The sequence below is a fragment of the Rhinolophus hipposideros genome, assembly GCF_964194185.1.
Source record: "Rhinolophus hipposideros genome assembly, chromosome: 3".
NCBI lineage: Eukaryota > Metazoa > Chordata > Mammalia > Chiroptera > Rhinolophidae > Rhinolophus > Rhinolophus hipposideros.
In genome coordinates, this window is record NC_138049.1 from 11321330 (window position 1) to 11336272 (window position 14943).

Sequence of the window (14943 nt, forward strand, 5' to 3'; positions counted from 1 at the left end):
ACTTCTCTAGAGAGGGTTCAACCTTTTCCTGAGATTTTCAGAACTATCTATGAGTCAACAAAGGATCAATGGCTAAGTGTCTGTGGCCTCTTTCCACAATGTCAAAAAACAATGAGGCGCAATTGTTTTCCATAATGGCCCATTTCCAAATCTATAATAGAATCAATGAGAAAAAAAAAAAATCAACACGTCATTTTTTATTTAGGAAACTTTTATGAAATCATTTCAAGATTCTGTAAAGTCACTGTGCCAAGAACAGTGCTGAACACATTCTCTACAATGCGGCTTTATCTCAAATCTGACTGGCCTAAAAAAAGTAAGGAAAAATGACTGCTTCAAAGTTTATGGAAGAATATTTATCAAAATGTTATGTGCTTATCTCTAGGTGGGAGAGTTTGCAGGTGATAGATTTTCATTTTTGTGTTTTTCCCCATGAACATGTATTAACTCTGAAAAGAGGAAGAAAATATATAATTTGTAAAAATTATGCCACCTCCAAAATATTAGTGTAGTAGTTTCTTTTGAAAACACAAGAGTAAAATATTACTCACCTTAATAGCTTTGATGGCTGCCTTAGTAATTTGGGTCATTTTCGCTTTAGAAATTGGTGGTTTGTAGTCATTCAGGGAATACAACTGATGAAAATAAAAAAGAACAAATTTAAATTCAGCAAAACTAATTGTCTCTAAGCAATTACATGAAATTACCACACATTTCCAATTTCATATTCTCAATGAAATCAAAGTGCTTCCTTTGTTTTAAAAATCAAGTTGAACATTATTAGTCATCAGGGAAATGCAATTCCAAACCACAATGAGGTATCACTTCACACTTTGCTTACACTCAAAAACAATAAAAAGTGTTAGGAGCATGTGGAGATACTGGAACCTTTATATACTGCTAGTGGGAATGGAAAATGATGCAGCGGCTTGAGAAAACAGTTTGGCAGTTCCTCAGAAAATGAAACATATTAATACATACTAATGACCCTGCAATTCCACTCGCAGGTATAAATACCTGAGAGCTGAAAATATATGTTCACATAAAAAAATCCATTTAAAAAGTAGAAACCACCCAAATGTCCATCAACTGGTAAACATTAAAAAAGCAAAATGCATTATAACTATTCAGTGAAATACTAGCCATGAAAAAGAAGAACTGATACATGCTACAGAACAGATGAACCTTAACTATACTATGCTCAGTTTAAAAAGTCATATTAAAAAAAAAAAACACAGGTATTATAACATTACATTTATATGAAATGTCCAGAAGAGAGAAATCTATTGGTGACTGTACAACTGGGGGAGTTGGGGAGAAATAAGAAGTGACTACTAAAGAGTACTGTATTTCTTTCTGGGGTAATGAAATTATTCTAAAATTGAATGTTGTGATGGTTGGACAACGATTCTAAAAACCACTGAATTACGTATACACTTTAAATTGGTTAACTATATGTAATATATACATATACACATATATATACACACACACATACACACACATCGTTTTATTTATATATATATGTATATATATAGTGTGTGAATTATACTTCAATGAAATATTTTAGAAATCAATGAACAGCAATAATTCCCTGCCAAAAAAATTTCTGTTTTGAAATTTCTCATATAAGCAAAGGATAATAATACTGCCCAGAAGAAAACAAAGACAAGGAGGTGGGGAATTAGGAAGCAAACGACTAAGTTTAAATGAATTCTGATTAAAACTTGCACAGTACTCAGTGATGCTAAGATTTTAACAATAGTGCTATAAGGTATTAAATACAAGTCTGGAAACTAAGCTTTGGCCATTACAACACTGCAAAAACAACTTACACAGACTTTAAAAACAAATTAAAGTGAATTTGTTGGTTAATCAAGTAGGAATTTAGGGAGTCCTCTAGCTTTTGCTCCAGCACCCCTTATAACCATCACTGAATTCTATTAATTTTTACCCAGTTTCTCCATATTGGTCTCCTCTTCCTCCTCCAACCATAACTGCAGTCCCAATTACCTTCACTCTCATATAGAGAACACCTAAATAAGTGTGGCATGTTCAAAAACTAATCTGAGCATATGATTAATACTTACCCCTTAAAAAAAAGTCAACGACTTCCCACTCTTTAGATAAACACAAAAATCTATATATACAGGCCTGTCTGCTCTAACTCTTGTTTACTGTCCAGTTTCATCTCACTCCATTATTCCCTCCCAGCTCTGCTCCAGGCACAATGATCTTTTTCGGTTCCCTAACACACAGCCGTTAGAATGGGCTTGTTCTCTCTATTTGCCAATACTCTCCACCAGGGCTTCCCTACTAGTTAATTGAACTCACCCTTCTTAGTTACAAGAATCACCTCATGAGAAGCCTTTCCCACCTCCCCAACCAGATCAAAACCTTCTTTTACGCGCTCATTGTACTGTCATTCACCTTTGAAGCATTTGTTGCAGTAATGATAATTACTTGTATGATTATTAAATACTTGAGTATTAATCAAAGACAAACGATGTAAGTTCCTTAATGCAGTTTAACAGAGGTTAATTGTGCAGCAAGAGCTGTCCAAGCTGAAATCAATCCCAGGGGATGTCCAAACATCCTTCCCTTTAAGTTGCCACAGAGGTGTCTACCTGTTGATGATATTGCTCAACCAGGGTTAGGATCTCATCAGGTTGTTTAAGAAGCTGCCTCTGACAAAACTCAGAGAATTTTAATGTATGTGTAGCCTCAGTTCCTACTCAAGCCAGTCTACTTACCAGATGCAAATTAACATCAACACATTCTATAATGTTCATAGCAAGCCATGTGAAGCAAAGAATTTCTCAGCAGGCCCAGGCTGCTTCCCATCTGAGATTCACGCCTGCCCTCTTCTACTACAGAGTACTAAGCTGTAAGGACGAAACCCTAAATCTGTTTAGATTTTTTCCTTTGCTCCAAACTGTACCCTGTGTCCACTAGGGAACAGATGTTAAGAATAAATTGAACAAATACATACAAGACACAGCACTGCACAAGTTTTACACAGAAAACCTGAATTTGAATTCCAACTATGTCAGCTTACTACAAATTGCTAAACCTGTGAAGCTTAGTTTTCTCATTTACAAAATAGAAACAATACCCATTTTACAGAAACATTGCATGTAAAGCTTTTAGAACACACTAAAGTAGCTCAATAGGGTTAGCCATTATTAAAATTAAAATCCTTCTCTTTGTTAGTTATTCTCCATTAAAGGATCCATCAAACATTTATTCCCTTAGTTACATGAAGGTCCTTTGCACAGTAATTTATATTACTAGGGCAATGACAACATGTTAGGTCCTTCCTATGGTTGACAATACATTGCTTCTTTCATTCTGTGTGGTAAAGCCCTGACGTTTCAATGAAGTATTAATCCATATTCTAACACACAAAAGCTTTACTTTCTTCTTCTTCGGGAGGGTGGGGGACAAGGTAATAGAAATATTATTTAGACTTGTAAACTTGTAAAATACTTTCAACAGTCTGAAGTCAGCTGTCATCTGAGAACCTCTTTCAAAAATGCATCTACTGCATGAAGTTAAGGTACTACTCAGAGAAATACTGAGTTGCGTTGTTATAATTTTCACAAGATCACTTAATACATATAGTTTCAACTATTTCTCTAGGTTCTCTAAAATTTCATTTCTTTCTTAAATCTGATCATCAGAAACCAGGCACGGATCGTTTCATCTAATTCCTCACTGAATGCCTGTACTAGAATTTAATATTAAGTCCTTAACTTATAAAGATTGGTTAAAAAAATTTCCTCTAGTGATGTTGCTTCTGAACATCCTGTGCCCAGGGGTTGGAAAAACCACACTAGGCAAAGAACTTGCACCAAGGTCAGGACTGAAACACACTAATGTGGGTGATTTAGCTCGAGAAGTCTGATCACCGGATATCATGGAATCTGGCAAGACGGCTTCTCCCAAGAGCATGCCAAAGATGCACAGATGATGGTACAAATCCTGAAAGATACGGGGATTACGGAATATGGGCCAAGATTACAAATCAGATGTTGGAGTTTGCCTTCTGATATGTGACCACAATTCTAGATGATGCAAAAATTTACTCAGGCCATGCTATAAAAGCCACCATTGATACAGATGGTGTGCAATTGCCAATCCAGTGTTGTGCTGACCAATCTTTTACCTCTCCTCCGCCAAGGGATTTTTTCCCTTTTTAATTTATTTTTTAAGGAAGGTGCAGCTCACAGAGGCCCATGCGGGGATCGAACTGGCAGCCTTGGTGTTATCAGCACTACGTTCTAACCCACTGAGCTAACCAGCCACCCCCAAGAGATTTTTTTATTAGATATTGCAAGGCAAAGAAATCAAACGCCTTTGCTACTCATCAAACCATATTCAAGCCTAGATTGCCACTTGATAGATACTGCTTGACTGCTCCAAATTACAGACTGAAGTCTCTACTGTTTCCCCAAAAATAAGACCTACCCGGACAACCAGCTCTAATGCATCTTTTGGAGCAAAAATTAAGATAAGACCCAGTCTTACGGTCTTATATAAGACCTAATATTATATTATATATTATATTATACCCGGTGTTATAGTAAAATAAGACCAGGTCTTATATTAATTTTTGCTCCAAAAGACGCATTAGAGCTGATTGTCTGGCTAGGTCTTATTTTCAGGGAAACAAGGTACAAAAAGGGGATCTATTCCTGTGGGAGGAACAACAGATCCACGACTACTAAGTGTTGATTCAGTTACTAGCAGACAAAGTACTCCCACACTTGGCACACCAACCCCACAAACCACGTCTGTTTCAAGTAAAGTAGAGGCTCCGATGTCCCTCACAGGGCTCAGGTTTACAGTCCAGATGCCCATTTCAGTCCCCAGAGGTAAAAGCATCAACTCCTGCAACATCAGTTAAGAACGTTCTGATTAATCCATTACTAATTGGGCCCAAAAACATTCTTATAACCACTAACAAGGTGTCATCACAAAATACTGCCAATGAATCATCAAATACATTGAAAAGAAAACGTGGAGATGACGATGGCGGTGACGACGAGGGTAATCTGTAATCCAGCCTTGATATGCGTAACATGTATACTTGGTCTTGAATTCACTGTACTGAGATTAAACGTGCATGCTGGGTATTTTCAAGTTGTATTTTAGAAAACTTAAATAGTATTTAATGAGTAAATATAGTTACCATACAAAAACATGAAATTTCCCCTAGGACACTGTCTTTTACCAATCCATTAAAGAAATTATCTCTACCTTTATACAAGCATCCACAAAATATACTTTCCTTGAATTCAGAAATGGAGAAATGACTCAGCTAGTTCCCAGGTGCTTACTTTGTATCAAAAAAGGATGATTCAATAGGTTTCCCCCTTCTTGTTCCTTGGCTTCTAAGGATCTTGCTGATATTTACTAGTCTGAACATACATGTCTATTAACATCTGCTTCTCTGCTATATTTAACTAGTTTTGTTGTACACAAAAATAAGATCTATTTTCATCTGTGATTAACTTTGCTAAGTAAGATGCTTCAAAGTTCTTTTTGAACTAGGTGGAGTATAAATTTATACACTTCATGAACTAGTGTGAACCCTGCACATTACTTCAAAGACAGCTTGTCATCATCCAGCTTTCCTTCTAGACCATTCCATTCCCTTCTATTTTATTTCTATCTCCAAATAGAAGTATATATTCCACCCTTGCTCAATCCTCAGCATTAAACTCCATCATCTAGGACCTCCACCAAAGACTACTTGTTGATAATTTTATTAATGTCACATTCAGTATTTTAGAAAAATAGTGACAAAATATACTGCTAGCCCATTCAAAGCTTTTTTTAAACTTCTATAAATAATTCAATGTATATGAAGACACTATATTTAATCTTTAGACCTACAGGAAATGATAATGCCTGATACATAGCCAGCGTTCAATAATAAACCTTTATTTCCAACTAACTTATTAATACTGCAGTAAGATTGCCATTAGGGAGTACCAAGCTTTATTCGTACCCTCACTCGAATCAGATATATCAACTTACCACCAAGAATTGGGAATGCAATTCTCTCTGTATTCTCAAAAGTTGATCGAGGACAGAAAACGCATCATGGTTTTACACGGGACAGTGCCAGAGAAGAACGCAAGTTGATTCTGGGACCTTTCTTTTCCTTTGCCTGAAGATTCCCAAGTCTGTGCCTGAGTCAGAAAGACCCGCTGCACGACCCCCAGCACTGGGCTCTCCAGATGCCCAGTTTTCTCACATGTCGGTTTTAAACTCACTGTCTATTTCTCGGGGTCTGGCTCCCTGCTACCATGTTTTCCACAGTTTAAAGCGGCTGCTGATACTGTTAAGTTTGTTCCATCAAATTATTCCCTCAGGTAAGATTACTGTACTTCTATAGGGCTACCGATGCCGCTAAACTCCGCTTCCCAAATCCAAGCTTTTTCCCTCATGTATGTACATAGTAACGTTATGTAACGTTATGTACTAACGTTATCTAACACTGTGTGAACGCTTCACTTAGACAAACTCTATCCATCTGACCCCAGTGACTGAAATGAAGCTCCTGCCTTGACCTACCCCTTCCTTTGGCTACTCAAAACTTACCAGTCCAAAGGAAAGACAATGGCCTGCGTTTTCAGTCTAATTAATTCACCCTTTATGATTCAGCTCTCCTCAGGTACATTGAAAAGTGCTCTATGAACTAGCACCACTTTAAGTTTCTGTACCATCACTTACAGGCATCAGGTCAAAGGCGTATTTTTAGATCTGAAACCTACTTCTTCAAATCAAATCAGTTTCTAATGACTTTAATCGATGTTGGAGGAATCTTTTACCTAAACTAAGATATCTTAGTTGCTGCTGGCTACTCCACCAAACACTTTCATTTCTAATAAAAAATTTTAAATTGTTGGTTACTGACCAGGCCAGGGGTCAGCACAGTAAGTATTTTAGGCTCTGGAGGTGACACAGTCTCTAGCACACTACCCTGTAAAAGAAAGCAGCCACTTTTTTAACAATTCATATATAAACAGGTAGTGCGTCCCAACAAAACTTTTACACAAAAGCAGGCCAACCATTGAATTTGGACATGATTTCTCAATCCTACAAATGTGCAATCTCATACCCCTGGAAAGCACATCCATGCCTCCTTCATCTACCACTGGGTGAGGCTCATTTCCAAAGACTTAACAAAATGCTGTACTCCATGCTTATTTCAAGCAAACTCTTCAGTTCAAAAATCAGTGCCTCCCCCAATTTGAGCAGTATTAAATAATTTCTACTGTGACCTTGGAAGAGTCCAACAAAGAACTTATTATCAGACATCCCCCACAGAACCATCAAACCTGGGTAAAATTTTGCTCATTTACAGATTAATCTTATGCCTTCAGAGTTGTTGGTCCTATGGCCAATGGACTTAACCTGAAGTGTGAACCTAGAACAGTGAGAACAGCCATCAAGCCGATCCGTTTTTCCCAACAACGGTCCTTTAGGTCTTGAGGGTACTAGTTAGGGTCCCTCCATCTCTGAAGAAGTCAGAAAATCAGATATCCCACAAGTTCCTGGAACCAACACAATCTTGATACTTTCAATTCAAAATAGCATGTTTACTAGAAACATTTTATTTTTATTGCTCCTATTGGGAAAACAATACACAAATACATACATAAACAACTAAATGACTAAATAAATAATTTTAAAAGGTATAAACTACTCACAGTGAAAAGCAGAATAGGGAGAGGAGTACAATCAGCAGAGAAAATGTCACAAATTTCCAGAAAATGGAAATATGGTAAGTACTGTTAACTGATGAAAACAAAGAGGAATACTCAAACCACAGTACACACAGAAGACAGAGCCAAAAAAGGAGAACAATTTGTCCTGTAGAAGTCCACAGGCCCACCAGTCAAAATCAAGGTGTTACAGAGCAGCTCAAATGAACGAATGCTTCACCTCTTCTTGCAAAACGTCAATAAATAATGTTTAAAACTGACCAGTCAAGAAGCAGTGGTATAAAAATATCACTTAGTGATATGAAGATAATCAAAAGAACTAACGTGTGAAGAACTAAAACACTGTTCTCTTCGGGAATCCAGCATAGGGTGAGAAAGAAAAGCTTCCAATAAAATGTCTATTGTACTTTTAAAAATGTACCTGCATACGTTACTTTGAAAGATACAATAATCACTCTGTAATACAATCTTGTTCTAACTGCACTTGCCAACACTGGCCCTCCGCAGTACACCTCTCTCCCACAAAATGCGTTAAGTTGAAAGTCCCAACCGCTAAGGTGACTGTCTTTGGAAATAGGGCCTGTATGGAGGTTAAATAGGGTCATAAAAAGTAGGAGACCTGATCCCATAGGATTAGTGTCCTTATAAGAAGAGACATCAGAAAACTAGCTTTCTCTCACTACCACGTGAGGACACACATGAGAGGGCCACATGGCTGCTAGGAACTGAGAGCAGCCCCCAGCCCACAGCCAACAAACAAAACAGAGACCTCAGAGCTACAAAACTAAGGAACTGTTTCCAGCCAACAACCTGAATGAGCTTGGAAGAGGAACCATGTCTCAAATGAGAGACCTGCTGGTGAGACCATCAGCAGAGGACTGGGCTAATCAGTGCCTGGATCCTGACCCAGGAAAGCTGTGAAAAGAATATGTGGTGCTTTAAGCCACAAGCTAAGTTTGTGGCAACGTAGTACACAGCAACAGAAAACTAATAAAGTAGAGCAAAGCTGTGAATGCTTTTTCTTCATTTTCTGATTGACTATATAGGTTTTTAATAAATACTTTCGTGAAAATTTTTATTATTCAAACTAGAAATTAAAATTTAAAAATAAAGCATTTCTCTGGTTTTTTATAAATAACTTTGAAAGTAAAAATAAAAATTCAGTATTCTGCATATAGGAAAAAAAAGAAATCAGACTTGTATCATAAAGTCATTTTAAAAAGCATATTGTATTTACCCGAACAATATAAAAAACACTTATTCGTAAAGATACATGCACCCCTATGTTCACTGCAGCATTAGTTACAACAGCCAAGGCATGGAAACCACCAAAATGTCCATCGAGAGATGAGTGGATAAACATGTGCTGTATACACAAACACAATGGAATACTGCTCAGCCACAAAAAAGATGAAATATGGTCATTTGCTATTGCAAGATCCATGATGGATCTTCAGAGTATTATGCTAACTAAGTGAGTCAGTCAGACAGAAAGGACAAAAACCATGGTTTTACTCATATCAAGCAAAAAGTAACAAACAAAAACTCATACAGACAACAGAATGGTTGTTACCAGAGATGAAGGAGGTTGGAGGGAGTATAAATGGGGGCCAAGAGATGGTAATGGATGGTGAGCACACAACAGTATACATATGTCAAATTATAATGTTGTCTGCCTAAAAATTATATTAACCAATATTAGCCCTGTAAATTTAATTTTTTAATAAAGAGCATTATTACTCACCAACTTTAGTACCTCAGAACCAATATACTTTATTACAAACTTCATTTCAACAAGTCAAAAACTAGGTATTCTGTATACCCAAAATTTCTCTCTACCATACAAATTATCCTTTCCTAGATAGTACAATCTTCCATATTACTTTTGGTATGGGATAAAATATAAAAGGCTAGACAATATAAGCATGCATCAAAGTAACACGTGAAGTAAGATGCCCTTGACATAACAAAATGTAGCCAGAGATCACTAGAATGAACAGTACCCGAGTCAACACTAAGAAAAGCATACTGTAAAAGAATAATGTAACCAATGGTGACTTTTCCCTAAGATTTGTAAAGAAAATTTCTTCATAAAAAAAAAAAAATGTTTGAAATAAAACTCTCAATATATAAGCTGGGGTTAACTTCTACTGAAGTAGCAATATTCTTGAGCAATCCGAATTTTTTAAAGAGCAGAAACCAAAAGGATATGTTACAGATATTCTGCAAGGAGCCCCCAGATCAGGCTTTTAACAAAGGCACTGGTTCCCAATTTATACTAAGAAATGTGTTAGTTTGGAAACTTCTGAACAAAGTTTCAAATGCATCTTTGAAAAAAAAAAAAAGATCACATGTAGTTGTAAACACCAAAACACATAAAATCTGAAATGTTGAAATACCTAAAACACAGTGAGTGAACATAAATAATTGTTTTAAAAAAAAACATTTTTGTTTATAAAAATATTTTAGTACACAAAAATTGGAAAATACAAAAAAGCACAAAGATGACAAAAAATGCAAATAATCTGTAATCCAAGAATTCATCACTCATCCCAAATACACTCATTAGCCAGGCCCTAAGCATCCAACAGAACCGGCAGACCAGGTCTCTGTCATGAAACTGATGGGGTGCTTTCAGAGACAGACAATATTCTAATAAACAAACTCACAGTTTTCAAGTGCAGGCAGGTGCACAATGAAGGTAATAAACAACGTTATTTGGTGAAGAATATGCAAAATTATACATCTTGTTAGGAATCTCAAATCCAGAATCTTTTTCAAAGTACAAATACATAAAGGAAAAGAACGTCTATTTTCTAAAAATAATAAATCTGAAGTATGCAAACATCTGTCTAGTAAGAGGAAATCTATACACCCACCTTTGAGGGGGTAAAAAAATCCTCTAGTTTTTAAAAAAAAGGAAATAAAGGTCAGAATTTGATACATAAAAGTGGGAACAAGATTACCATGACAAATATAAATATTTACATGCTTTATAACCAATTATCCTTTCCTGTGAGCTACATGCATTTTCACATAACTAACCTTTTCTATTATTAAGCAGAATATCCTATTTCTCAAGCATGGCAGGTGTCTAAGGTTAGTATTACAGTTTTGAATACTGTTAAAAAGGAAGCTATTGACTTTAGAATCCAAATTATAGTTTAAAACTGTTAATAAAGTAAAACTGCCCCCCCCCCCAAAAAAACACATAAAGAACTAAATTTAGGCCACAAAAATTTGCATGGTCCTTTCATTGAATGCAGAAATTTACATTTTCTCCAAATCCTTGGAATAAAGGGATTTAAAAAACTACTCTTTAAAAAATGTACACAGGACTTACAGCGCGGCAACATGGAGTAAGCCAACACTGACTACAACTGCAAGGCCAGACTACAAAAAGCAACTAGCTGAGGACTCTCAGCAAGTCAGCGGAGACTGGAGTCACACCTGACTAATGACCAGTGACAGATGTGGAGGGGGGCTGTGTGTGGGTGTTGAGGTAAATTTTGTAGTGTTTTTTGTTCCTCTATTATCTCCTGGCTTTAATCCCAGAGCTGGTAGAATGAAAAGGTGCAGCCAACACTAGAAGCAAAACCACTAGGGGAAATCCCGTTTGTCTAGCCAAATGGATTCCCCATGCCATGGGGGTGGGGATCCCCCTTATTTCCGCCCCCCCTCTCTTTTTTCTCCGAGGCCCTTCAAAGGGTTGGAGGACAGCCACTGTTGCCACAGTAGTACCTAAAACCCCAAGAAAGGAGTCATCTCCACAAAGTGGAACCAGGGTAAGGGTTCAAGCCCCTATTATACAACATTCTGGTGGAGAGTCCTCATTTTTTTTCTCTCTCTCTCTTCTCTATTGCCACTTCACTTTGAAGGCTACACCTGTAGAGAAACCTGACATTTTGGCCAGAGGCACAGGGAAAAGGATGCCCCGGGATCTGGACACAGTATGGGGAAACCCAGAGATGGAGAAGAGGATCCCCTAAATCTGTGTGTGAAGTCCTGGAATGAGGCCTGCTTGAAACAGACCCAAAGAAGCTCAGGCTCTGAGGACTAAAATCTGTGTAAAACCAACGCCTAGAGATCAGCTCCTGAGTGGCACAAGTGCTGGGTGCACCTAATACACCAATAAAAGCTTTGAAAATTAAAGTGACAGCAGAACCACCACAAACAGGAAAGACAGCAGGGGTACACAAATGGGAAATCTGTCCACACTACGCAGAGGGAGAAAAAAAAATCAACTGATATCGACCCCAAGATGACACTGGTGTTGGAATTATCTAAGACTTTAAAAAATTTATAATCATCATCAATAAGGTAAAGGAGGAAAACTCATGAAATAAATGCAAAGATAGAAGTTTTCAGCAGAGAAAGAAACTACCAAAAAAAGGAAATTTTTTTGAACTAAAACAATTACAGTATTCGTAACAAAAATGTAGTGTGGTGCTAAACACAAGAGCTATAAAATATTAGTGACTTTACATATTTTAAGCAAAAGGCCATAATCACGATTACTTTCACATCAACATTTTATGACAGTTAAAAAGATGTCCAAAAAGATTTTGTCAGGTATAGTAAGAGAAAGTTATTCTAATACACACATGATAAATATACAAATATGAAAATGCCTAATGTTACACGACAAATAAAATATCTGCAATAATTACAACTTTATATATGTAAGAATTAAATGCAAAAACAAGATCAGGAAAAATATTCAGAAAAATGAATATAATTTATTAGGCATAGGCAATTTTCTTAAAATTAAAAAGAACGAAAGTCCTACCAGAGATTTCTTTTCCTATTTCATGCCATTCTTTCTACCTAGAATGGTCTTTTATTTTTCTTCAAGCCATAATCTTAACTAACCCACTACACGAAAATTTTCTCAAGATAATTCAAGCCCAATTAAAATAGAAGAGAACAAAGAAATAATAAAGTATGCTGACTAATCTTAGGCAAAACTTTTGTTCCTATTGTATTTACATATGTAACTACTGACTCATCACACAAACCATTCTTATTGTGGGTTGTGGTAAAAAAAAATATGAGAGCCACTGCTCTAGCCCTTAAGTAGAAAGTAATACTAAAATAAATTACAAGAAGTAAACATGATTAAATTTGGTGAAGAATTCTGCTTGCCAAAGGCTGAGTCTAAAGTGCAATCTTCTTTTTGTGTCTTTAAAGAAGTTATCTACAGATGCAAAAAAACACAGTGGTATGAAACTCAGATTGTTTCCTAGATGTAATCAGAAAAATGGGAAAAGGAAGTAACATTCACACATGAAATCATATCCTATCATCAATGGTGTGCATGTGTATATGTATGTGTATTTATGTATGTTTGTGTGTAGATAAGATATAGATCCTCCTCCTCCTGTAGCTTACACACCCTGCTTATTACCTTCATAGCAATCTAATCACAATGTAAAATTATTTTTCTCATCATTTGTTTTCTGTTTAGTCTCCCTATCTATCCATCCATCCATGTCTCCAGTCGTCCATCCTCTCTGGAAACACTGACCTTATATATTGCAAACACTCAATAAATAGTTACCAATATCAGTATCCTTTTTTCAGTATCTTCCCAGAATGCCTAAAACAGTTCCTTGCATATACAGTGGTACCTCAGTTTTCTGACGTAATCCTTTCCAAAAGACTGTTCGAGTTCTGAAACGTTCGAAAACGAAGGCACAGTTTCCCCATAGAAAGTAATGCAAAATGGATCAATCCGTTCCAGACCTTTAAAATCAACCCCTAAAACTGCAAATTTAGCATGAATTTTACTATCTAATGATACCATAGATCCATAAAATTTATGGCGTTTGTAAACTGAAATGTTCGTGAACGGAGACGTTCAAAAACCGAGGTACCACTGTATTAGATTTTCAATTATAATTTAACTTTGATAAAGTAACTTACAGGGTTCCAAAGGTAATCAGATAAGGTAGCAAAATAAATTGGTCAAGCTTCTTCGTGTCTAAACTCATTCTGATGCAACAAATCTATTTTGCTCAAAGAAGTGGAATGCTAAACTGGTGATAATGTAATTTTCTCTTTTTAATCCCCTGAACTTCTACTTTTAGTCATCTTTGCAATTCTGTATCTATAATCCTATGCCAATATTCATAAACATAAAGAACTAGTTTTTCACAGCAACAGAATGTCTCACTCTGAAATAATCCCCAGTATCATTTATAATGTATAATAATCATCATTGCATACTATTTTCAAATTTACTTTGAGAATTAATCATAAGCACTCAAATAAGAAAATACAAGGCCATTCAACTAACTGATTAATATGTCAAAGCTAACAGTGACTTAAATCAAACCAACATTCATTAATTAACTATGGTAGATATGCACAATATTAAGCCCTTCAGAAAACAAAAAATAACATGAAGACCTTCACCTCAAATAACTAACAATCTGCTGAGATGGAAGGGGAGGATCAGATACACCATTATTATAGTAGATTCTTAGCATTGTCAGCTTCAATAATTCACGGATGGCCCCCAATGGTCTCTAAAATGTAATCAGGGGTAATTATATTGAGAACTAATTTGACACGTCTATATTAAAAAGTTGGTGTGTAGGGAAACAATTTACTTAACTATTAGTGGCTTAGCACCTTTTTTTTCCCCCATATGTCATTTAACAGGAATAATATATGAAAGTGGTAGCACAATTTGGGGGATCCATGAAGACATTGAAAGACTTTTGCCTCATGAAAACAAAAACACATGGTATAATGTAGTGCCAAAATAAAAAGTGCTGAATGAAATGTCCATCTAGTTGGAAACGACAAAAAAGGTTTAATGAAGAAAATGAAATAAAATGGGTTGACTGGAAGAAGAGAGCATTCCTGTTACAGCTGTGATTCTGCTTCCAAACTATTTACATTTATAATACAGCCATCAGTAAATCTCTTCACAAACAGTAATATTCAAAAAGGATTGAAGAGGTTATTTCCTAATGGAAATACATGAGAGTCTCAACAGAATGCTGGGATTTCCTCCTGAAGTGTCACTGAGTACCAAAAGTAAAACACATGGATGGGAATATAAAGTGCACAGCTTTGCACACAGTAAATCTTCCCGTTTCACAGTGTTGCATATACTCGTATGCAATGTACATTAAAACCAAGAGGGAAGTGATGAGAACATGGACTAAAGTACTAATATTTATTATTTAAAATT

At 36.1% G+C, this 14943-nt stretch overlaps 1 protein-coding gene and 1 pseudogene across 3 annotated transcripts in view; one reads left to right on the top strand and one right to left on the bottom strand.

Moving 5' to 3' along the window:
- SCAF8 (SR-related CTD associated factor 8) overlaps nucleotides 1–14943 on the bottom strand; it is an 83007-nt gene that overhangs the window by 51815 nt on the left and 16249 nt on the right. For both annotated transcript variants that reach the window (XM_081045164.1, XM_081045165.1), the window contains one exon: nucleotides 552–635. In XM_081045164.1, coding sequence (XP_080901290.1) covers nucleotides 552–635 — 84 coding nt within the window. The remainder of the gene's footprint in view (nucleotides 1–551; nucleotides 636–14943) is intronic.
- On the top strand, nucleotides 3920–5063 carry LOC308490748 (transcription initiation factor TFIID subunit 9-like; annotated as a pseudogene). Its single transcript has 3 exons — nucleotides 3920–4184; nucleotides 4318–4447; nucleotides 4681–5063. The product of its transcript is annotated as a transcription initiation factor TFIID subunit 9-like (transcript).